The sequence below is a fragment of the Maylandia zebra genome, linkage group LG11 (assembly GCF_041146795.1).
Source record: "Maylandia zebra isolate NMK-2024a linkage group LG11, Mzebra_GT3a, whole genome shotgun sequence".
NCBI lineage: Eukaryota > Metazoa > Chordata > Actinopteri > Cichliformes > Cichlidae > Maylandia > Maylandia zebra.
The window spans coordinates 34,903,312-34,928,954 of record NC_135177.1 but is presented as its reverse complement, the minus strand read 5'-3'; the positions used below and the strand labels follow the sequence as shown (position 1 = coordinate 34,928,954).

Sequence of the window (25,643 nt, the reverse complement as noted above, 5' to 3'; positions counted from 1 at the left end):
GACGATTGCGGGGGTGTCCTGTACGGCCCTGCTGGACACGGGATCCAATGCAACGCTGGTCCGACCCGATATTGTCCCAACCGGAGCTGCTGTACAACCGACTAACGTGCAACTTAAGACTGTGACCGGTGATCTGGCCCCAATGAGAGGGAAGGGAGTGTTCCAGTTCAAGGTGGGGGACCTCGGTGTGTCTTATGCTGCCTGGGTGGCTGACGTGCAGGACACCTGCATCCTTGGGCTGGATTTTTTACGAGCCATTGGTGGTGTACTGGACTTAGGCAAAGGCCTCCTCGTACTCCCTGATGGGAAGAAGGTGCCGCTTATTCCTCCCCCGGTCTGCACAGCATCTGCCGCGGCGTCCACCTCCACCGCAGAGACCCCTGCAGACCCGCCAGCAGAACAGCGAGCGGAGGAGGAGGAGGAGGAGGAGAGGCTCTCAGCAGTGAGGAGTATCTGGTCAAAGAACTGTGAGGGGCTGACTCCACAGCAGCAAGAGAGTCTATGGCAGGTACTAAAAGAGTTTAGTGACATTTTTGCCCTGAAAGAAAGTGATGTTGGCTTGACACACTTGGTAGAGCACGTCATTGAGACCGGGGATGCCCAGCCTATTAAAGTGCGCCCCCGCCGCCTGCCCCTGGCTCATCAGGAGGCTGCAGATAGGGAGCTGTGTGAAATGATGAAGGCGGGCATCATAGAACCATCTGATAGCCCGTGGGCCTCCGCGGTGGTGATGGTGCCTAAGAAAAAAAGTCCTAGGATGTGTTTCTGTGTGGACTACAGACCACTCAACAAAGTGACGAAGAAAGACTCTTACCCCCTTCCCAGGATTGATGAGTCCCTCGACTTAGTAGCCGGGTCCTCCTGGTTTTCCACCCTGGACCTGCGAAGTGGCTACTGGCAGGTGCCACTGTTCCCGGAATCCAGACCGAAGACAGCCTTCTGCACTAACAGGGGACTATGGCAGTTCAAAGTCCTGAGTTTTGGCCTTTGCAACGCTCCTGCGACCTTCGAGAGGCTCATGGACAGTGTGCTAGCTGGCGTCCCACGGCAACGGTGTCTGGTTTACCTGGATGATCTTCTAGTGCACGGGAGCTCCTTCGATGCTGCCCTGGATGCCCTGAGACAAGTGTTGGAGAGGGTGGCGGCTGCAGGCCTGAAGCTGCATCCCGACAAGTGCCACTTCATGAGGAGGGAGGTGGAGTTTCTGGGCCACAAGCTGGGTCGTGAGGGCATCAGCACTTTGGAGGAAAAAATTCACACCATTACCGAGTGGCCCACACCAGCAGACCAGAAACAGCTCAAAAGCTTCCTAGGACTGGCGTCTTATTACAGGAGGTTTGTGAAGGGCTTTTCCTCCATAGCCGCACCACTCTTCCACCTGCTGCAGAAGGACCGTGACTTCATCTGGACCCAGGACTGTCAGCAGGCGTTCGACACCCTCCGCAGATCGCTGACAGAGTCCCCAGTCCTTGCCCCCCCTGACCCCGCCCTGCCTTTTGTCCTGGACACTGACGCAAGTAATGTGGGGCTGGGAGCGGTGTTGTCGCAGGTTGGACCGGAAGGGGAGAAGGTGGTGGCGTACTTCAGCCGGGTCCTGAACAGGAGCGAACGGCGCTACTGTGTCACACGACGAGAGCTGTTGGCTGTGGTGGCGGGGGTGAGACACTTTAAATACTACCTGTGCGGCACAGCATTTGTTGTCAGAACTGATCATGCTGCCCTTCAGTGGCTGATGTCTTTCAGGGAGCCAGAGGGACAGGTGGCTCGCTGGCTGGAGGAGCTCCAAGCCTTCAATTTCACCGTGGAGCACAGAGCAGGGACGCACCATTCTAACGCAGACGCCCTCTCTCGCCGCCCATGTGCTGCAGCTGGCTGCCGTTACTGTGAGAAGCGAGAGGAAATAGAGCGGGAACTCACGACAATAGACGGAGCAGCACAGCTCGCCTGCAGGGTTCTTCTGGTGGTGGATGCAGCGGAGTGGAGGGCACGGCAGGAACAAGACACAGACCTGCTGCCGGTCCTGCAGTGGCTGGAGAAGGGGGAGCAACCCCTTTGGGATGAGGTCACTGGGTTTTCCATCTGTACCAGGGGGCTGTGGGCCAAGTTTGCAGCTCTCAGGCTGAAGGAGGGGGTGTTGGAGCGTGCCTGGAAGGATCCTGCCACGGGGGAGGAGAGGTGGCAGGTTGTGGTGCCAAGGTCGCTGAGGTCAGCTGTGCTGGGAGCCTGCCATGGGAGCACTGGCTCTGGCCACTTTGGGGTCTCCAAGACTCTTCGCCGCCTCCGCCAGGGCTATTACTGGGGTCAACAGCGGAGGGATGTGGAGGACTTTTGCCGCAGCTGTGATGCATGTTCCTCACACAAAGGGCCACAAGACCAGTCCCGGGCTCAGCTTCAGCAACAACCAGCAGGAGCCCCAATGGAGCGAGTAGCTGTGGACGTCATGGGCCCATTTCCTCGCACAGACAGAGGAAACCGCTATGTTCTTGTGGCCATGGACTATTTTACCAAGTGGCCGGAAGCATACGCCATCCCAGATCAGGAGGCTGAGACGGTCGCTGATGTATTAGTGGAGGGGATGTTCAGCCGCTTTGGAACAGCAGAGACCCTCCACAGTGACCAGGGGCGTAACTTTGAGTCCAAGGTATTTGCTGCCATGTGTGAACGCCTTGGGACTAAGAAAACCCGCACCACCCCACTTCACCCCCAAAGCGATGGGCTGGTGGAAAGGTTTAACAGGACGCTGGCCCAGCAGCTAGCCATCCTTACCTCAGAACACCAACGGGACTGGGATTACCATCTTCCCCTTACCCTCATGGCCTACAGGTCGGCAGTGCAGGACTCCACCCAATGTACGCCTGCCCTGCTCATGTTAGGGAGAGAGCTGAGAACTCCTGCAGAGTTGGCTTTTGGGAAACCCCCGGACGCGCCAGAGGCACCACCGGGCCGGGACTACGCAAGGAAGCTGCAGGACCGGCTGGATTCTGCACATTCCTACGCCCGAGAGCAGCTGGCGAAGGCAGGCCTGCGCCAAAAGAGGAATTACGACATCACCACTAAAGGGAGGCACTTCCGTGCTGGGGAGCTGGTGTGGGTCTACAGCCCAAAGAGGAAGAAGGGACGATGTCCTAAACTGGATAGCAGCTGGGTGGGGCCTTGCAGCGTCCTAGAGCGAGTGGGGGAGGTTGTTTACAGGGTGCAGTTGCCTCCTAGGGGGAGGATAGTAGCGCTGCACAGAGACCGGATGGCCCCCTACAGAGGACAGTCCCTCCCCTCCTTTCCAGAGGGACGTGTACAGAGCGTCCATGACCCTGCTCAGAGGGGCCCCCGACCGGGGCTGCGTTCCCCCCCCTCGGACTCTTCACCCCAAAGCCCCGAAGCTCCGCGTCCTCCTCAGGGGCTCAGGAGGTCAAGGAGGGAACGTAGGCTACCGCCCCGCCTCAGAGACTGTGTCGTTCCCTTGGGGACGAGGAACTTATTGCTGGGGGGGCAGTGTAACGATGGTTAAGTGTTACTGGACAGTGACATGTTGGTTTTCTCTGCACACTGTTGTTGTTCCTTTAAGATTCATGTTTGGTTGGGCTGCAGGAAGTAGTGAGGGTGGTGTACAGGAAGGGGTGGGGGGACCTGGTTGTTCTGTGTGTGTGCCAGGCTGAAGAGAGGTGTAGTTCGAGAGCGCTTCCCCCTGAGTTAATAACCCGCTGGCTTATGTGGAATAAACGGACAAACTGAGACCCCAACCGTCTGGTTCTTGTGAACGCTACAGTATCATCTTCATCTGCTACGTCTAAGCTTTCAGACACTTTATCGTGTAAATGAATGCTTTTGCTGAGCTAAGGCCAAGCAAAAGGAAGTGCAATTAAGCCACCAGATAATCCTGATGACAGCAGCAAAAAATAGCTATTTAGCTTATGGCCAGTAACTGTGGTCAGGACATTTTGACCTTACTCATGTGCAGAGTGACCAAGAGAAATGGGGGTGGGGCACAGTGCATGGCCCACTGATGAAAATTGGCTGCACTCATCTAAAGAATATATGAGTGATGGACAGTAACGGGTCTCTGCAGCAGGTTAATGTTTGCAGCTGCAGGATAAATCACACCGTCAGTGAACTCGCCTATCAGCATGGTCTCACTTTGCTTTTTAGCTCATACCTCTTTCATGTAGAAGATGGTTTGAATATGTTGCAGTTTATGCAGAAAAACAGCAGAGGTTGTGAAATAAGTAACATAATGCAGATCTACGGTGTTGTCAGTGATGTTCTTTGACAGCTTTTGGTGGTGCAGAGGTTGGAATGGGTTTTATACTATTAGAGTCTTTACTATAAAATACTGTGAGACAACGGTTGTTGTGATTTGGAGCTCTATAAATAAAGCTCAATTAATCAGAAGTATCTGTAACCGATTGATTGAGTGGTTTACGGTACGTAGATATGGTGCAAAATATGAAATTGTAATTCTTTAGACCTGCAAATTGAAATTCTGCAAGGTATTCAAAGAAATTTGTCCCACACATCATTATCTATTACAGATTTGGTGATAATACTCCAGGACATCATTAGTCATGAAAGTTTATCCAGATTCAAGCAAAACATGTCAGAATAAAATTTGTGTTTCTGCTGCTTGTACTTAAGAAAAAATCGTATCTAACGGATGTGAGTCATCTGGAATTTCTAGTGAGTTGTTCCTCTTGTATACAAAGGTTCTGGTCTATAAATATTTGTAGAAGTCTTAATATATTTGATATATTATATCGAGCTTCCAGTGAGTCAAATGTCCTAAATTCCCCATTCTCAAAGAGGTCAAAGATTCTAACAATGCCAGTTCTTTGTCAAAGTGTAAACTTTGCAAGATTATCTGTCAGTGTTGTTATACGATAAAGAGGATGAATATTATAAATATTTTTGTTTCCTCCAGGCCCATAATGCATAAGTTATCACATGGTTGTTTTTCACAATGTGTGAGAGCTCTTTCAGGTTCCAAGGATGAGGGGCTACTCGGCTGAAAGCTCATGGTGGTCAGACGAGCAGATGGTATGATAGGAGTAACAGAGCAGGAGGCTCTCAGAAGGGAAGGAATGGTGATGTGCAGAAGAAAATTAAAAATGAGAAGCAGAATCTTAAAATGAATGCGTTATTTTACGATATTTTGGTGGTTCTAATGTTGTCATGTTTAGATTTACAAACAGCTCATGCTACAAACCCCGACGGTACCAAGCAGCAAGGCTGAATTCAGGCTGGTTCATTATTTCTTCCACTATTTAGGATAATTATTGCCAAATTACTTTCTACCTACATATTAGCCTGATTTCTTCAACACATTCAGTTAACGCTGCTAATTAGTGAGAATCATTTGTTAATGTCAGAACAATGTCATCGGCGTACAATAAAATGTTATTGTTTGTTACCCACTGTTATTTCTTGAATATCTGGATTTAGCCAATGCTAAGGCTCCTAATCAGCTGTGCCTCTTTTTATTTTGAAGGGAGCAGATAGCAGACACATATCTTCCCATTCAGTTCTACTGACTTTTTCAGCCTCAGTGGAAACAGCAGCACCTAACTTTTTATGGGTGCTGAGATAATGAATGATATAGAGTAGGCGTCTTTTGTTATGTTATAGGATTCAAGCCCTAATTAATCTTACCTCATCTTTTATTGAAGTTAGAACCTTCTCTCCCCTGAAAGCCAGTATCTTGGATAATACTTATACATATTGGCTCTGTACACTCATTCAGGGAGTCTGGAGTCCACAAATGGGTTGTTAAATACCTCTATCAGTAGGTTATAAATTTTCTCCTTGTTTCTCCGTGTTCTCCACGACATTTCCCCGGCTGAATTGCAGAGAATGGGTTATCCATTTCCAGCATGGAGATGGGGATACCAAGAGGCTTTGATAACTGTGATACACGAATGATCCACAAACCCACCTACACCCGTATCGATCTCTAGGCTCTACGATTTAGTGTATAGAATATTTTAAAGCTCTCATTAATTCAGGAATTATTGGCTTGTCTTTGTTTATTCTCAGTATAGCTGTTAATGAGGTGAAACTGGTTTAAACCTTCCTGGTTTAATAAGGGCTGCTTCTTATTTTGTTGTATAATAAGCTTCCTTTAATTCTAATTGGATTCTTTTATTTTACTTAATATTCTATTTCAGCTTCTTTGGCAGCACAGTCCTTTTTTTCCTGACTTGTATGCAACATAATCATGCCACTCATAGAAAGTAGCATTTTATTTAATTTTTTTATTGGGTTGTATGCAATTTGTGGGAAAAAGGACTCTCAAGTCTATAGTGAGCAATAGTTTTTGAAACATCTGATTAAACAGATGTTATGTCTTAATAAAGGCTGTACTATAACATTTGGCAGAATGTTCAGTGGCTACTAGTTTAGATGGACTCCATATAAATCAAGTTGATACTCATTTGTCAACATGAACTAGAAGTCACTTTTTTAAAATGACTGTGAGCTAATGATGTGGGGCTAACGACACTTTAAATGATCCATTGATGGAAAAACAAACTCTAAAGACCTACATTCCTCTGCTTTTGCTTCCTATTATTGAATCCTGTTGGGAGTTTTTGGAAAAACAGCTTACTGTAAATAGAACACGCGCCTCCACAGCTACTTAGTCATCACTGACCTCCTAAGTGTCAACAGTCATGAACCTGCCAGCAATTGGGACACAGTCACTCCCAGAGCGCTGTCACTCCCGGGGCATAGAGATCCATCACTGCAGCCGGATGTTGCTGCAGTGGGGAGAGCGTGAGTCCGCTGCTGTATACATCCAAGCACCCAAGAGCCCTGACTTCTTGGCTTGGCTGGCGGGACAGCAGACTTCTCACCCGGGAATGGGGGAGGAGGAGGAGGAGTAGGAGATGAGTTCACCACCGACCATATCCCCATCTCCTCTGCTCATTATCATCAACACACACCCTTCACCTCCACCCCTCCCTCTCCCCCTTTTCTGAGGTGTCTGGTGACTCCCGTGGTATATTGCTCCTCCCTTCATCGTGGAGGAGAGAAAAAGAGGCTGCAGCCCACTACTACCATGTCCCAAGGGCCCCTTTGCTTGCTTTGCCTGCCTGCCCCTCCTGCTGCTCAGTACAGCTGTGGCTCAGTACCAGACCCTGACCAGCTGGGATCTCAACCCTTCCAGAGTCAAGAGGAGGATTGTGTGAAAGCTCTTCAACACTCTTATTCACTCTGCATTAGCTGAATTACACTGACTCTAACTACAACTGCCAAGGCTACTGGTGGAGCTGAGGAAATCCTTTTTTGAGATGGCTATGGCACCTCGGGCCCTGGCACTTCTGCTGCCCCTGGTGCTCATCCTGCTGAGCCCGGCACCAACTCCCACCCTGGGTGGATGCCCATCGGCTTGCCGGTGCTCTTTTGCCATGCTGCAGTGCCTGGAACCCAATGGCATAACCAGCATCCCGCCGCTTGCTTTGCAAGAGAGCGAGAACGTGACAGAGATGTGAGTACGATGTGCACCTGCTCTGCATGTTCCTCTGAATGAGCATGAGTGTGTCAGATGTGCTCACATGCCTTGATGTTGGTTGTCAGCCAAGCTTGATTTTCTCAGTTTGTGTTCACCTTATGTTGTCACTAAAACTTGTTTCAGTGCCAGAGTTTTGGTTTTAATGGGGCAATTTTCCAAAGCCTTCACATCTGATGTGAATTCTCACATTAGGGCCACATTTGTAAATAATTTGTGGGCTTTTTTCAGTTTAAGAGAGTTTATATGTCTGCTCTGGGTGTTTAGCTCTACAGTCATAGCTAAGGTTGTGCATATGCGTGAGATGGAAGCAGAAGTAGCCCATAGACAGAGTTCAGTAAGACACATTGACTTTATTCTTCTTTTAATGCTAATGCGTTATAAGTTTCTGAAGTTCAAATGCACATGTACTTTAGTTTTTCATTATTTTCATATTAAAAAGTCAGATACAGCTTGTACTGTGGTAAAGTGGTCTGTCACAACGCTGGTGATGTCTGGTTGTGCCTCACAACATCTTCCATAATTTCTCATCTCCAGAGAATGATGTCATTGCTAGCCAAATTTAGGTTCCTCTTGAGGTAAAATAAAGCTTCTGCTATCTGAGATGCATTAGAATGTCAGTAATTTAGACACTTTGGCTATTGGCAATCAATATTGGATCTGGAGCTGACAGTAACTGCCACAGAGTGATGGAAACTGATGTCTTCCAGCCAGTCTGTGTCTGTGTCCCTCAAGATCTTCAGTGGATCTCCTCGCTCTACTTTTGGCAGTTTCAAAGTTTGACCTCTTTTTGCTGATGATATCTCAGGTTTGAGTGCAAAGTTTTCAGAATAATACAAATTTATCGCATCACATAAACTATGTGATGATTTCTTGTTAGTTATATTTAGGGGAAGGAAAAATAAGTTGTAAAGGTGCATTATAAAGTTTAGGTGGAAAAAATATTTACTTGATGTGTCGTAGTTAAAAACACATACTAGACTATACAAACCATGTGTAGAAAGTATTTCTTAATTTTTGTGGCTCTAATATAAATTCCATTCTTGAATGATTGTCTGACCCGCTAAGGTTGGTCTGACCGAGTACGTCTTCCTTTAGTGGGCTTCAGTATGTTGGTAAAATATGAAATGGAAGATGGCTGATCTGTTGATTTTTTATTTATTTATTTTTTGGTTAGTTAGTTCTTCACAACCAGACATCACGCTTTAAAAAAAATAATCACCCAGCTGATTGACAGGCAGGCCCTGGGGAATGTGCTTGAACAAAACTCATGAATAACTGAGATGAATTGAGATTTCTCAGTCTGCGACAGCATGTCTGCAGCAGATGACTGTTATTTAAAATTGGCTTTTTAAAACTTTGCACTGAAAAAGAAGTAGAAAACTGACCACCTGTGATTCAAAGAAAGCTGCTGTATTATTATGCAACCCGCCATCAGCTCCAACATGGAAAACTAAATGTCACTCTCCGCACCGCCACGCTGTTCTCTCTTTGTTCCAGTTCCCGGATCTGAGCAATTAGCACCTGTTAAGGAACTAAACTTCTGAAATGCTATTTCGTTGGAGAAAGTCAATCCACTGCCACTTTCTACTTCTATTCACCTATACTGCACTTCTTTTTTCCACTGTACTATAGCCCCTCTATCACACCAGGTGTTTCCTCGTATCTGCAGCTGAACATGCTTGGTAGGGCTCAGGTTGAGGCTTGACATTCTCTCTGAAATCAATAAGCGAGTGGGCTTCTGTTTAGCGTGGTGCTCTACATGGCAGCAAACAACAACACTTCTCTGTATTGGCGGTGCAAGGGAATACAGCCGATATGTGGAACAAACAAGGGGCCATTAACTGTGGAACACAGGCTGAAATTCATCATAAGCTGAGTTATAAATTCAATTTTGTGAATTGCCAGTCAGTGCCCCCACCCGGGAACAATAGATGATATACAACCCACTTGGCTCAATCCAATAAGTAAGGGCGATGGGTGATCCTGGGCCCACCTGCCCTGTAATCATATTATTGCTGTGTGGGTCAATCAGACATGAATAAAAAGGTTTGTGTGTTGCAGCTGACATACAGCGAACTGGGAAGTTGAAACAACAGCACACGCTGAAAGTGACCATCATTAATTAGAAATTAGCACAGGTATGTTTATGGCATAGGTCCAGTCTTCTCTTTCTTTCTTTCTTATTCATTTTTTGATTGCATAACCTCCACTTTTGCTACAAAATGACACATTTTTCAAATCTGTGAATCATAAGCTGTAGCATAACCATAAATTATCGAGAGCTGACCTTTCTATTTGGTGTTTGCATGCTCATCTTTTGCCTTTGTGGGTCTTTTCGGGTTCTCCTGTTTCTTCCCACAATCCATCGATGCATGTTAGGTTAGCTGGTGATTCTAGATTGACTTTTTCTGTGGATTTGACAGTTAGGGAAGGCTGGTGACCCGTCCAGGGTTATCAAAAGGTGACTGTAGTTACTGTGACGTCACCTATTGGTTTCTGGCATCCCATTATGAAGCCTGGAGATGAGCATTTCCTTTCATTTTGAAACATAGTATCACCAAGATTTACTAAGTAGACTTCTATGTTTTATTTAGAGTGACCGGAAATGAGTGACTGGGCCAAAAAACTTATCAGGAAAGTGTTTACCGGTGTGAAGTCAGACTTTTATTGGACCAAAGTTTTATTGTCGTTTCAGATAAAATGCACATTTAAGGCACTTTAATTTTTCCAACAGAGAAGCTAATCCAACCCCAACAAATAAATTCAACATCAAACCTTTATTAAGAAAACTGGAGTGGAGCAGAAACCAAATTGTGGAGTCTAGAAACCCCCGTGCCTACATCCATCTTTTATATACCGTCTATGGCAGCAGTCCCCTTTTATTCGCCACGGACCAGTTCAATGTTAGACAATATTTTCACAGACCGGCCTTTAGGTGTCGCAGATAAATACAACAAAATAAAATGATATGACCAAGACAAAACCTGTGGTATTTTTAAAATATAATAATAAATGAGAATTCACAGTGTAATTGTGTAACTTTATTAGCAGCGTCCTCCTGAGATGCACCAACAACGTTGAGAGTAACATCCTCCTCTCTGCCCCTTAATGCTCTCTGGTTGCTATGGTAATGCCTAGATATTTTTTTCAAAATAACAAAAACAACTACAACACGGGAAAAGACCCAGGGAAACCGAGTTAACGATAAAAACCCTGAAAACCACAAATTTCACACCCAAGCCCCAACTCTCACAGCCCGGTACCGAACGACTCACGGACCAGTACCAGTCCATGGCCCGGGGGTTGGGGACTGCTGGTCTATGTCACAGTTAATGTCATTTCAGCAGAAAAGTTAATTAAGCAAAAATGTAAATGTTGTTTGATGTTTAGAGCAGTGATATCCGATATCCTTGCTCTCAGGGATTGCTTGTAGATAATCTGTCCTCTTAGCTTAAACTTTGGCTATCGTCAGCGTGAGCATCCATCACAAGGATGCATGACAGAAAGTAAAGAAAAGCATTATAGGTCCCCTTCAAGCAAACAGCATTCATCAGCTTTTGAATCATATGTAGGATCTCACCTTCAGGGTCGTTCTACACGTCCTCACATAGCCCTTTCAGCTCATGTCACAGGTTTTGTTGGAGGAAAATGGTTTGTTAGTTAGCACGAAGCTTTTCTCAAAATATCGTTTCCCATTTTAGGTAAAGGTTGTATTTGTGAATCTTTTTTTTAGCGGCTTGGATTGAAATTTCAACAGCTGAACTCTTCTGAATAATTTGCAGCTACGTAATCATTGCTGAATGTTTTTAGTAATTGCATTAATCAAAAATACTCTTTTACCTCAGTGAAAAATATTTTATTTTGAAAACATGATATTTTCAGTGTTTTTATTCTTTGTAAGTATTGCTTTTTTATTGCCTAAAATGTGTTGGAGAAAAAAAGATCACACTGATGATTTAGAATTCAAAAACTCACTAAAACTTATCAAATATGGCACACTAGGCATTAAGGGGTTAAGATATTTGATTATCATTCAGTGGCATTGTTTCATAGGTACATAACCACTCAAATGTTTGATCAGAAAGGCCATAACTGACTGTCATTAATCCAACTAGTGATCATAGATATTTATTTTCTATTTAGATATACAACAGGTTTATCTAATGCAACTTCATCGTATCAAAATACTAATTGATCACTGAAAGAAAACATTTTCTGGTTGTGTTAGCACAGCCTAAAAGTCCTGTGCTGATTAAGGAAGCAGTTTGGCTAGTCGAGCCTCTGGAGCTTTTTGTGGGTTTTATGAGAAATTACTTTCTTTTGAAATTTGTCAGAGTATTCCTGGTCTAAGAAATGAAGGCTATTCCATGTGGAAAATTGCCCCCGAAAATGGAAGATTTCATAAAACAGTGTGTACTACTCCCATCAGAGAGCAGGGCAAACCGGCTCTAAACAGAATAGAAAGAGAAGTAAGAGGCCACAGTGCACCGCTGAGCAAGAGCACATCAGAGTCTGAGAAACAGATGCCTCACAGGTCTTCAACTGGCAGCTTCATTACTCTCAAAACATCAGTCTCAACAGTGAAGGGCCAACTCCAGGATATTGGCTTCTAGGCAGAAAAAGGTACATGTGAGATTAAAGACTAAAGAGAACAGATAGAAATGGGCAAAAAACACAGGCAGTGGGCAGATGATGATGATGGGGAAGGGTGTTATGGACAGATTCTAATGTTTAAAGATGTTCCCACTAATGACACAGAACATGATATTTTGGGGGGTGTTGGTGGTGGTAAAGTGGGAGATTTGTACAGGATAAATCACTTCATTGTACAAGACCGTGCAATATCTTATGGATGTTAATTGGTTTGAGCCAACAGGACAGTGGCACAAAGCACAGCTCCAAACTATGCAAGAGCTATTTAGAGAAGAAGCGGTCAGCTGGTATTGTCTTCAATGGAGTGTTCAGCACAGTAATCATATCTTGACTATGTGCTCATCAGACCAACTAAACCAATTATAGCCTCAACAGGAACCATGGGGTGAAAAATGGATCCAATGCACAAGTGGCAAAAACAGCAGTTATTCAAGTTGTCAAAAGCAAGTCAGTTCCCTTAGAGCTCAGCATTAAAAAGCATCAACGCCAGCAACAACTCGCAAGTCGTCGAAGAATGCACATTTTTCCTCGAGACCGGTGGTAGCCAGTTGGTCACTGACTGGCTTCCATGCTGGTGTGACTGGTGCCTAAAGTAAACCTCTGGCTTTGAATAACCAACATGGCGGGTGCCAAAATGCTAAAATTGAAACTTCGAAATGCAGAGGTGAGGCGAGTTTTGCAAAAGCAATGTTGTTTACTGGTGTTATTGCTCTCAGTATTCTGTTACTGTTATTTTTCATAGTGACAGTTTGTTTTTTACATTTCTGCATATTGTTTCATCTATGTACGATAGAAGTGCGTTAATACTGCAGAGAACCCATCTTTAAATCTTTCTTATTATTTGTAACAAAAAACTTGTGGTTGTTTAAACATTCCCTTTCTATTTTTCATATTCTTCTCTATTGTGCTTGCCTCAAGGCAGTCTCCAGAAAAGGGCATTATTTTTATATTTTCTATTGATTCTGGCCATTTGGTTCATTTTACACTTTCTGAAGGATACTATAATGCATTCAACACCTCTGACTTCTGCTACAACTCTGAATTATGCCATATTCAGAAGTTTGCAGATGACACAGCCATCATGGGGTGTATCTGGGATGATCAGGAAGAGGAGTACAGAAGTCTGGTGAGGAACTTTGTCGCATGGAGTCACACAAACCACCTGCAACTCAACACCTCAAAGACTAAGGAACTGGTTGTGGACTTCGGGAGGTCCAGAGAAGGTCCACTGCCGGTTCAGATAGAGGGGGAGGAGGTGGAGGTGGTCAACAAGTACAAGTACCTCGGGCTGTGGGTGGACAATAAACTGGACTGGTCATGCAACACAGAGCACCTGTATAAAAAAGCCCAAAGCCGACTGTACTTCCTCAGGAGGCTGAGGTCTTTTAACATCTGCAGGAAGCTCCTGAGGATGTTTTACCAGTCAGTGGTTGCTGGAGTACTTTTCTATGCTGTGGTGTGCTGGGGGAGCAGCACAGCAAAGAGGGACTCATCCAGGCTGGAGAAACTGATCAGGAGGGCTAGCTCTGTGGTCGGCATGAAGCTGGACACTCTGGTGACAGTGGCAGAGAAAAGGACATTAAAGAAACTGATGGACATTATGGACAATGCTGGGCATCCTCTGCACACGGCCATAAACAATCAGAAGAGTCTGTTCAGTGACAGGTTGCTTCTCCCAAAGACAAGAACTAAGAGACTTAAAAACTCCTTTGTCCCACACGCCATCAGACTGTTTAACTCCTCTCTGGAGGGGAGAGGGAGGGGAAACAGGAGGACAAAGGAGGGGGGAACAACTAAGCTGTAGTGCCTCTTCACCTCACTGTACAATACCTTGTGCAATACTTTTGTAAATAGTCAACAGTGCAATAGACTCAATACTTGAAATGTGCAATTCACTTGTATTTTTATTTTTTATTCCTATTTATTCTATTTATCCCCTTTGTATATTTTATTTATATTTGTCTCTGTATTTATATATGTGTGTGTGTGTGTGTGTGTGTGTGTGTGTGTGTGTGTGTGTGTGTGTGTATATATATATATAACAGTTCTGTAACTGTAACTTCGGTCGTTGCTGTGCTTTTTTTGGAAGTCGAATTTCCCAGAGGAACCCACCCGAGGGATTAATAAAGTTCTATCTTATCTTATCTTATCTTATCTTATCTTATCTTATCTTATCTTATCTTATCTTATCTTATCTTATCTTATCTTATCTTATCTTATCTTATCTTAACAAAGGGCTAAAAACACTCACATAAATAAAATCCTTCAATTTTTGTATCTACACATCTTTTTAAAAGCCCATTAAGTAAGTGTCCTCCTGAGCAAAATGAGCAACATTTATATGGAGCCTAGCAGGGACTGGAGAGTTGGAGAAGGGCAAAGAATGAGGTGGACAGATCTCCAGTGAGATCCTTGGAAGGTCTAAACGGGCCATCTATTCAGATATCTCCTGAAAAGAGCTGGCTGTCCTTCCATTGAGTGCTACATCGATCTGCGGCTCACTAGTTATTCTGAGGTAGGCTCTGTCTGGAAAAGTGGAAAGTGACTCATTGAGAAGAATTTCCCGTTCGCCTGGCACATCTTAGGGCATTATTTTCCCCCCCACATGAGTGGCACATTCGCTTTTATTAGGCTTTGCCATTTGTGCGTCCCTGGACTTCTTGCCAGGGTTTGTCATCTGCTCTTAGTCTGTTTTGTGGGTGTTCAAGTTCCAGGGTTGCATGTCCCAAACTGTTGTTACTGATGCTTTTTGATATAACCTTCATTAAAAAAAAACCCTTAATTATATTACACTGGACCTTTGTGCACATCTGAAACAACCTATTGTAGCTCGCTTTCCACTCCGATTAAGACAACTTTATTTTCTGTGCTCAAAGTCAGAGTGCGCGCCTGAGGTGACCATACTAAGAATATCTGCTCTCACTGAAAGTTTGAGCTTTTGGTTGATATGAGCTGATCTCATCACTTGAAATTTAGTTTGATCTTTGTAACAGCATACATATGAGAGAACATTAAAGTATAATTGTTGCCTTTTAACTAAGAAGCTGGTATTTGTATAACGTTGACATACTGCAGGTCAGTTTGCTAAGAGTGCAGAAAAAGTGTTTTAGCTTTTGCTCATGTGTGACTTCCAATCTTTTGACCGGATAGTATATTTTCATATCTGTTTAAGATAACTCTCATGTGAGGTAGATCTGATACATGTCTGACATACTGACCCGAGTGAAGAACCACTGGGATGAAACTGGTTTCCATGATGCTGTTCACGTCACATCAAGTAGCTGCCATTGCTCTTCAAAAGGCCATAGTTACAAAGGTGGCTGGGATCCTCTTCCTCAGTGTCATGATGCTGACTTCAGTGGCTTCCAGGTTTATTTCTGGACAATGTTTCGTGTGATGTTTTTGTTACTGTTGTTTTGATTGTTCAGTTGCTGCAATCTTATATTGACTATGCATAAAATAATTGTTACCAATCAGAGGATTAAATCAAATCTGAAATATAAATCCTGCTTTAGCTTCTTTTTGTTTAATTTAGAAACTTTATGTCTTTTCATCGTGTTTCTTGGGGGTTTGAGTACAAAGCACCTGTTTTTTTAAATGTAGTTATTTCTCCTTGTTGCTGTTATTCCTGCATCTTTCCACTGTTGGAATTCCCCCAAAGAAAACGACTTCTTTTCTGGTCTGAATCAAGTTCAATCAATCCTTTTATTAGTCTTTTTTTCTTTTCCATATTTCCTATTCAGTATGAGCTTACAGTATATGAATGTCTACATAACAAAAGACTGAAGGTCACAACACAATACCTTCATCTAACTCTCTCTCCATCACTTTCTGTCGTCCTTTCTTTATTAACTAGTTACATAGAAAACCAAGCCAGCCTGGAGAACATAACAGAAGTCGACCTTATCTTCTACAGAGAGCTGAAAAACCTGTAAGTCATTCTTTTCTCTCAACTTATTTTGAGTTTGTCAACCTATACAACTGACTGATCTGTCCTCTTATCATTGTTGTGTGTGTCAAGTTTTCTATTCTCACACTATACTTCAGTCAGAAAACTGATGTTTGAAATGATTTTCCTACAGCAGGAGAATAGAGGTAGACTGGAGTCTAGGCTCTGAGCACATTACTTCCCGCAGATATGATTATCTTGCTCAAAGCCTACAGGTGGATGCTTAGGCAGAGGAGGGGTTGAACCAAAAGGGAGTGATGAAGGGCAGCAACACTCACATATCAGAGGGATAGATGGGACATTTTTAGTTTAAATAGACTCACAAAAGCAGGATTGGTTTATTACCCCTGAAGAAAGTGAGGCATGTGCCTGAACTAGTTTGCAGGATTTGCTCCATTTAGTGTTTACTCTATTACGAGACAGAAAGAAAGCTCAAAGCTAAGATAAAACAGTCAAAGCTTATTTTTGGGAACAAAATTAAGCTCCAGCCTCAAAAGTATGTTCGCATACTTCCCAGACTGTGTATCTGAAAGTGAAATGATCTTCTTACTTCTGAGTTTGTGCAGAAATAGACAAACGTTGAGGTTGTGTGGTGATGCAGTGGTTAGCAAGAAGGTCATAGGTTTGAATCCGCTGGCTGACTGAGACCTCTATGAGGATTTTTGCATGCCTGCATGGGTACTCTCCTGATACTCAAAGGACTATGATGTTGCATGCATGACATGTTTGCTAGTTTAACTGGTGATTCTAAATTGGCTGCAGGCGTGAATGTGATGGGCTGCTCCAATGTTTACCCCACCTCTCAACAAATGATAGTTGGGATCGGCTCCAGCACCACCATGCCACTCTAAATTGAATAAATGGTTAAGAATGAAAGGATGAACTAAAAGTCAGATACACTGTGTTCAAAATGATTAAACGACAAGGATTAAAGTTGTTTTCTTTCCAACAAAGAAAAACTTGATTATATTCCAAGTGTTTTTTTGCTTCTTGATTTTTCATGTTCATTGTGCTTTATCATCCTCTGCAGCACGGTCACATTTTGCAAGCTGAGGTTCATCTCTGCCTACGCCTTCCAAAACAACCTCAAGCTTCAGTATGTGTAAGTGTCTTTGTTGATACCGAAGGATTGTGTTCCCCGTGTCGTGTTTTGACCTGTGGGCCGGTCATCCTGTTTGTCGCTGTCAGTCAGCCGGCTCTTTGCACATGTCACATGAGATTCAGACAGCTGTGTCCTCCAATCTGGAAAATCATTTTGGATGCACATTAAACCATGAATGACTTTTTTTTTTGCATTTTATTAAATACATATTAGTTTATACTTTCATGGCTGATTATATTATATGGTACTTTTAATTCAGTTGTCTGCCTGTGCAAAACACAATTAATATATAGCTTCAGCTTTCCATATTATGTGGATTTATGATCATTGATTAGCAAGAAATTGAATATTACATGGATCAATAGTGAAAATGGTTCATAGCTGCAGTCCTAAAGTCAGTTATTACTGATAAAATATCTGCAATTATAAAATTTGATCCAGTTATAACCACCAAAAAGCTAATTAGCAAGAAGCCTCATTGTTAATTACAGCCTCTACATTGTGTTGCATGAAATTATTTTTTCAGTCTTTATTTTTCCAAACATTGTAGCTTCACGGTCCATTCCCAGCAATAAATAATACCAGGAAGCCTTATCGACCGAAACCATCAAATCTGTCTATTCATCAGCCAGCGACCCTTATCGCCACCATCTTGTCCTCATCATTTTACTGAGCGTGTGCAACATGTCCAGTGTTGTTTATCTGAAAGACAGCCGGGTTTCGAGGACCATAGATGGAGGGGTGGTGGTGGTGGTGGTGGTGAGGCAGGCAGGGTGAGCTCAAGAAATTGGAGAAGACATCCACCAGTCACCTTTTACTCGCTCACTTTGGCGGATTATCGACAACTGATGCATAATAAATACACTCCACTAAGGGTCCATTATCACTTAATCAATATTTCACTGTGGAGGGAGAGGGCGGCTGGGTTTGGGTGGAGTGTAGGGCTTTCTGTGTGACAGATGTGTTTCTGAGATTAAGGCTGACTGATTGCAGCCAAACTAAGCACTGAGCAGGGAAGCTCAGTCGACTCCAACCCCTCTTTTCTCTCTTCCTGCTCTCATTGTTGTACGAACAGCAAAAATGCATTTTGTAAAAAATGCTCATATAAATTGCAAAAAGAGAAAAAGAGAAACGAGCTGCTGTTCGTGCCTCTGCTCTGCCCCTGTGGACCGGGGGAAGAATCGAGTCTGGTAATGGATAAGCCCCAATGGCTAACCCATGTGACATGAACTTTTGGGGGCAAGGAAAACAAATAATTGAACCCTTGGTCCTGTCAGAGTGATTATGTATTGGTTTCCATTTGGACGCTCCCCAGTGTGGCTTTCTGTCATCTTCAGAGGGAGGTTTATTTACAGGCTGATTCCTGGGAAGTCTGAGGATCATTTGTGGTGATATTCAAGTGGCCTGAGAGGATTGACTAAAGGATATGTAGCATTCGATTACAGTGTTATTATTGTAAGTCGGCATATACGGTATGATTTGATTCATCACCATATTTGAAATGTTTTGAAATCTTAACGAGGAAACAGAATAAGGAGTGTGTTTGGGTTGGTAGGTAAAATGAAAAAGACTCCCGTTCCTACATTTGAGGTCTGGCGTATTGAAATTTGAGCTAAATTGTAGTGGTAATAGTAGATATTGATGATGCTGTAGACAGCTAACACCAATGTGATGTCTCCGCGGCGTGAGGCACAATGATGTGTGCCCCATGCAAAGATGTTCATGATGATATTGCTGATGTACTGAAGTTAAATTGGCCTTCTTATACTTTTATTTTACATCAAACACATGTACACATAAGGCTTTAGACTGCTCTGAATGCTTGATTTGACACTGTTGTGTTTGTTCTTGGCTCCGTCTGATGTCAGTAAGAGCAGATATTCTAAATATAGAAATCTCAGCCACACAGCAGGGGTGCAGCCAGTCAGAAAGTTAGCTTAAAGGGAGGATAGCCCCAAGGGAATAGGACAGGCTTGTTAAAGACAGCTGTCGAATGGAAAGGCTGCACTGGATGAAAAAAAGGAAGGATCAGAGCAAAATATGTCCCATTTAAAAAGAGAGATTATGTCATTGTAATCTTTATTTTCTTAATCATCTTAATTTAGCATGTTAACAATATTAGCATGTTCACTGTTACAGCTAAGGCTGGTAGGGATGCAAGTAATTTTGTGTTTGTTTAAAACAAATTGTAACCTATTAAAACTTTCTCAAAACACAGTTGACCTTCTAAATGATCAGAAACGCAGAATTGATGACATTTAAAGGAGCATAAATGTCTGCTCCAAATTTAGCAGCAGTTCATCCAGATGTTTAAGAGACGTGAGACATACAAGTTAAGATAAAGAAAGAGTCTGTGACTCATTCTCATTGACTCATTCGCTGCCTTTGCTACAGCCGTTTGGCCAGTAAAAACCCAGATGTCTCGGCGGTTTTCATAGACATTTTTCAGACATTTCTTCGATACATGTGAAACTTTTTTTCTCGATATGTATTTCTTTAGCGTATTTGACTCCAAAGAATTACTGCTGGGCCCTGTCCCTCGCCCCAGAAGTGTTTGCGAACTGAACTAATCACCTAATGTACTGAACTCTAAGCAAACACTGAGAGATGTGCCGGGGGTGCTTGTGAATGTGGCTTCTCGGCTGGTGTGAAATACGTGCCAAGGTAATTGATCAGGACCCATTTGGATGCATTAACGTTTTCCACTGAGTGTAATTCAAGGCAGGTACACATTGTTCTGAAAGCGAGCAATCAAATCACAGCGTGACTCAACTGCAGAACAGGACCAGATTACTACAAAGAAAAATAACATATTTACTCGAATCTTTCCTTTATTTCGACTCGTAATAGCTTTGTTTTGGTTTGTTTTTGGAACCGCGCTCCTTCACAAAGCAACATTTGAACAGACAGCACAATAAGACAACTATTGTCTGTCTGTGCTGCTGGAAAGGTAAAATCCAGACACAGCAAAGGTGTCACATGTAAAAGCTTAAGGTTAAATGATATAATGGCTGCATATCAATGGAAAATGCAACAAAGGAGAATTAAGAAGTGTTCACAATGTCACCTGTCTTCTCTTTTTGTTTGACAGAAACTTGGCATCAAACTCTCTGGAGCACATCAGCTGGAAGGTGTTTCATTTTCTGCCTCTGCTTAACCTGTGAGTCTATTTAGAATTTGGAGTAAGAATACTCTCTGTCATCTAAACCATTTTAAATTTGTGTTAGCTAGCGTGGTAATAAAAATGTAATAATTTTCAAAGGTAAAACTTGGGTAAGCAACTGTTCTGCAGCCACAGTGACCTCATGGCCCAGTGCTGTTCCTGCTGTTTCTGTTTCTGATGAGAACTTTGGTCAGTTATACTTTTGCTGTTAGCTTTTTCTAGCCCAAGGACAGAGGTGTTATTCAGCATGAAACTAAACTAACCTGGGAAACAGTCTTTGTGCTACATCTATAACTACACGTCCTTAATTGTTGATTCAATTCAGAGGTGAACATATTTAGATATTGTAAAGTTAACTGCTTCTTTTCTGAGTTGATTGTCCTCTTTCAGCATGTAGTTTGTAAGGTTCCTGAAAGTATAGAAGCTTGTCTGTACGGTTATTTTCTAATTAAAGATAATTCTTCAAGGATTTATATCAATTATTTTATACATTCCTTGTCATGCACTTGTATTAGAAGCTTTCAAATGAAACACTTGGAGGGTATTTGTATATAACAGTGAGTTAAAACTGTTTGCATGAGGACTGAACGTGTTTTTGATTCATGTCTAATAATTTCAAGTCATTGTTTGTTGGTTTCTCTTTTCAGCGTTTTGAGAGACAACCCTCTCATTTGCTCATGTGAGCTCTACTGGCTGAAGCAGTGGCAAGAACGCGGTGACCTGGATAACCAAATGTTGTCTTGCTTGTCCGATGGCGAGAAAATGTCCCTTTTCAATTTGATGATAGAAAACTGCAGTGAGTATGCGTTTCATTGTTTCTTGTTGAGAAAGCTGTAAAAGGTTTGACACCAGTCAGCTGTTATGATTTAACACAAGCCAACAGGTTTTATGACATTACCAGTAGTTTATTGGCAAGTCATGCTACACGTGTGCTGGTTGCACACGTGAGATCTGGTCAAAGGTTTGGGTTTTTGTTTTTAAAAAAAATAATGTTCTCACCTCATGCGCAGTTAAACCCTGTTTGCCAAAGCGAACCTCAGGCTTCAGATTGTTATAAATGTTCAATTTTCAATATTTTTCTCCGTCCTTCTGCCTGAGCTCACACGACTCAGCACTGATTTCCTTGTATGCTCTGGCTCTGCCATAGATTTTAAATAAAAGATGGACTTAGCCACAGTGATGTCACCCAGTGGCTTCTAAACTCTGCATTTTGAAGCATCCACTTAACTTTATGGCCGTCACAAGTCACCATATTTGCACAAGAGGATGAAGTTATATAGACTTTATGAGCACATTGCACAGCTACACAGTCCTGCTAAGTAACAGTAACTATTAAGACTTATTTCAATAAAGCTGAAACACAAGCTTAAAAAATCAGACTCGCTGCCATAAAAACAAGGAGATGCTTGCATGTATTTATGTTTTATATCCTTTTTAAAAAGCTACTTTTATTCCTTCCCAGTTGGGAGGTTGGGAGTCACCTTACTACCATGACAAATATAGACCCTTAATCCTAATCTTATTGGATAGTCTGTACATCACTATTACCAGTCACTATTCATTGGTAATTACATAAATAAGTAGAGCATAAGACTGCCTGTGAGAATCAGAGCACTCAGGCTGATAAAGGTAAGCCTCTACTTAGTCAAATGGGTCAGTTATTAAAAATGTAGACTTAAATAACTGTTTGTGGTTTGCCTAAAAATCTTTATTAGTGCTATGATTTGGGGTTTCTAACTATGGGAGTCTATAGTGATCGTCTAGATCAGGGGTGTCAAACTCAAATACACAGTGGGCCAAAATTCAAAACTGGAACAAAGTCGCAGGCTAACGTTAATATTTATTGTAATATATTTATTCCTCCAGATATAAGAATGAATCTTTTCTTATGGACTCAAACACGTTTTGCTGAAAAACTGAATATCGAACAAGCAAAACTTAATACTAAACAATATATATATTAGCTGTATAATACCAGTAGGCCAGCTCTAATAGTAATTTGGTATGGCTTCGCGGGCCAAATGTAATTAGTCTGCGGGCCAAATTTGGCCCGCGGGCCAGAGTTTGACACCTATGGTCTAGATTTTGGAGCCAGTCTCAAGTGGCCACTCGAGGAACTGCACTTCTTGGCACTTGAGCCCCAAATTTTGCTTCTTGTGCTGTGTGTGAGATGAGGAGGAAGCCAGGCGAGGAGCAGCCAGTCAGAAGAAATTGGACTTTTTATGAGGTTGAACACCAGTCGAGATGTGCTGTATGTGAGAGCCAACAGAGTAAGATCACACATAAAACAGTCTTTAACTGCACCCTTACTAGTAAAAGTGTACTGTCTCATTGTGCCAGTATAATAGGGTAGCCTTTTAGAGCGGGTAAGAAGCACCTTTGCCTAATCCAGTATTTCTGAGAAGTGAGAATGTTTCTTAGAGAGCGTCTCTCCTGTGGACTACATGTGAGAAAGGTCAACTCTTCTCCAACCTGATTCTTCAGAAATTCTCCACAATTCATGTGTGAAAATGACACAAGATAAAAAGCATGTTTTAAATATGTGAATAACGCGAGGCTCAAGTGGAGCCCCTTAAAAGTTGCAGAGCTGGAAATGCGCAGCCTGTAACACGACTTATGGATTTTTCTTTAGGGCAGAAGTTGAAAATGTAAGAACTTGTTTCATTTGTATTTGTTAAACCACATGTGGTGGAGATTTATTTTGTAAAGTTCATCAGATCGGGGCGATCATGGCTCAAAGAGTTGGCAGTTCATCTTGTAACCGGAAAGTTGCCGGTTCGAGCCCCGGCTTGGACAGTCTCGGTCGTTGTGTCCTTGGGCAAGACACTTCACCTACCGCCTACTGGTGATGGCCAGAGGGGCCGATGGCGCGATATTACAGCCTCGCTTCTGTCAGCCTGCCCCAGGGCAGCTGTGGCTACAACTGTAGCTGCCTCCACCAGTGTGTGAATGTGAGAGTGAATGAATAGTGGAATTGTACAGCGCTTTGAGGGCCCCGAAAAGTGCTATATAATTTTTTAATCATGTTTTGTAAGCAGTATTTGAAATAATGCATCTACTTCAAATTGTCTTGAAAAATAATATGTTTTTGTTCCTATTCAGGATATAAAAGGCTGCAAAAAAGCAGGTACACCAAAATGTGGGGAAGAAATTGGCTCAACATTGTTGCTCTAATCACATACAGCAGGAACTTCTTGTTGCCAGGAAACATATGAGAGATTTTGTCCCTGTGCTGTTTTTCTAAAGAGCTTTGAAAAAAAAGAGGAGGAGTTCAACTCTATACTTAGTTGCACCATCACAACAGCAACCTGTGTTTATTGCTATGTGCTCTCATGCTGTCTGTCCTGCACTCTCAGGCCTGCCTGAGGTGAAGATTACCGCCTCACAGGATAAGATTCTGGAAGGAGGCAACCTTACATTCGTATGTGAGGTGGAAGGAAGTCCCACTCTCACCGTGAGATGGCAGACCGAGGCCCTCCACTCTCACTTTTTTACCAAGGTAGCTGAGAATTTTCAGCATGTGCTCAACAAATACAAAATTAGTTTTTCTTTGTTTTTTTAAGATGTCATAGTTTTTCCTCTTCCTATGATCCCCGATGGACTGGATGATGCTCAGATCAGAGCTCTGTGTTATGAAAATTGACTTTCTATTAGTTTTTTTTATTAAATTTAAAAAGAAATTTTTAAATTTAGTCTCTCTCCCCAACCAGATGCGACAGATGGCCCCGCCCCTCCCTGAGCCTGGTTCTGCCAGAGGTTTCTTCCTGTTAAAAGGGAGTTTATCCTTCCCACTGTTGCCAAAGTGCTTGCTCATAGGGGGTCATCTGATTGTTGGGTTTTTCTCTGTACGGTCTACCTTGAGGTAATTGCTGTATCATTGTAGTCAGGGTTTTTACATTGTGGTTCCATTTCTGATCTGCTGTAAAGCTCTTTAGATCAGCTACATTGAGCCTAAAGTGACATAAATCACCTTCAAATGCGGCTCTCTAATCTATTGATCCGTACTAGAGTAAATTGGGTCTCATTTCATCGTTGTAACACGTATACCTCCAAGCGATGTATTTGTAGTTAAACACCTTGTCTGTGTGTGCCGGCGGTAGCTGCAGGAGAGCAGAGACTCTGCGCTGGAGCTGGTCCTTTACCTCACCAACGTTTCCTCCAAGGACAACCTACACAACCTGACTTGCGAGGCCGAGAACCAAGCTGGGCCAGGGGAGAGGATGGTGCAATTGGACATTGAGTGTAAGTGCCTGCAAAATAAAACCGAGCTCTTGAAAGCTCACAGGCTCAATACAAATCGTCGGGCTTAATGGAGGTTAGGGCGAGAGCACACTGGGGCCATTTTCTAGTGCAGGCAGGGTGGACAGCCAGAGAAAGGGAAAAACGCACTGCACTGATTTCTTCTAAATGCCCCTTCTACAAATACGACTATGTACCCACCATGCTTCTAATGGAGCTCTCTGTCACCTGCCACTCACTCTGCCGACTGGTGAGTAGTGTTAAAATAGTATAAGTGAAGTGCAGCGGGTATGGCTTGCTTTTTAATGCAGGGATACAATGAGAGGACAAAAGAAAGTGAACTCACCTCACCTTGCTCTTAAAGAACTCCTTCACCTCATGTACTTTTAAATTACACTTGCAGCTTGACCCTGGAGGTTTACTGTTGTTTTCTCCTTTCGGATGCATTAGTGCATCTGGAAGTTGAACAATGAGGAATGACAGCACCCAGCGGTCCCACTGAAGACAGAGTCAGATGCATTAGTGATACATTACTGACAATACTACCCAAACAATATCATATATCACCAACTCAGTGACACTCATTAGAAAATAAAGCCAAAAAGAGCAGGGGCGCCAATCAGCTGAGGCCAAATGCACAAGCATCAAGGGACAGATAATGAGCATCAGGAAAATGAGGCTGATAACCCGTGCTAAGATCTGATTTGAGCCTGTGCTAATGGACTTTTCCCTCCTACACCGGAAAACCGCTTCATCCGCAGTGATTGGCAGTCTGTAAATGCGTTAGTGCAGCTAATCTATCAACATCGGCCCCCCTGGTGGACGGACACTCGTTAACCGCTAGCCCTTTAATTATTCTTAATTACCTCCCAGAACAGTGGGTGTTTACTGCTGAGTGGCTCTCTGTGCCATTGATTCATGGTACTCGTGTGGCTTCCCTTTCATATAAAAGAGCTTTTCTAAATTGTGCTTTTTTTTTAACTTTAAGTCTGAAAAGGTGAAAGCAAATCATCATTTTTGTCAACATCTACTGTCC

At 43.1% G+C, this 25,643-nt stretch overlaps 1 protein-coding gene across 1 annotated transcript in view; it reads left to right on the top strand.

Annotated features, from left to right (window-relative positions):
• The first annotated feature begins 7,119 nt into the window (after positions 1–7,119).
• Positions 7,120–25,643, top strand: part of ntrk1 (neurotrophic tyrosine kinase, receptor, type 1) — a 49,918-nt gene continuing 31,394 nt past the window's right edge. Inside the window, exons 1-7 of the mRNA XM_024804124.2 lie at positions 7,120–7,477; positions 16,011–16,085; positions 17,134–17,205; positions 20,297–20,365; positions 21,016–21,164; positions 23,725–23,867; positions 24,469–24,610. Coding sequence (XP_024659892.1) covers positions 7,281–7,477; positions 16,011–16,085; positions 17,134–17,205; positions 20,297–20,365; positions 21,016–21,164; positions 23,725–23,867; positions 24,469–24,610 — 847 coding nt within the window. The 5' untranslated portion in view covers positions 7,120–7,280. The remainder of the gene's footprint in view (positions 7,478–16,010; positions 16,086–17,133; positions 17,206–20,296; positions 20,366–21,015; positions 21,165–23,724; positions 23,868–24,468; positions 24,611–25,643) is intronic.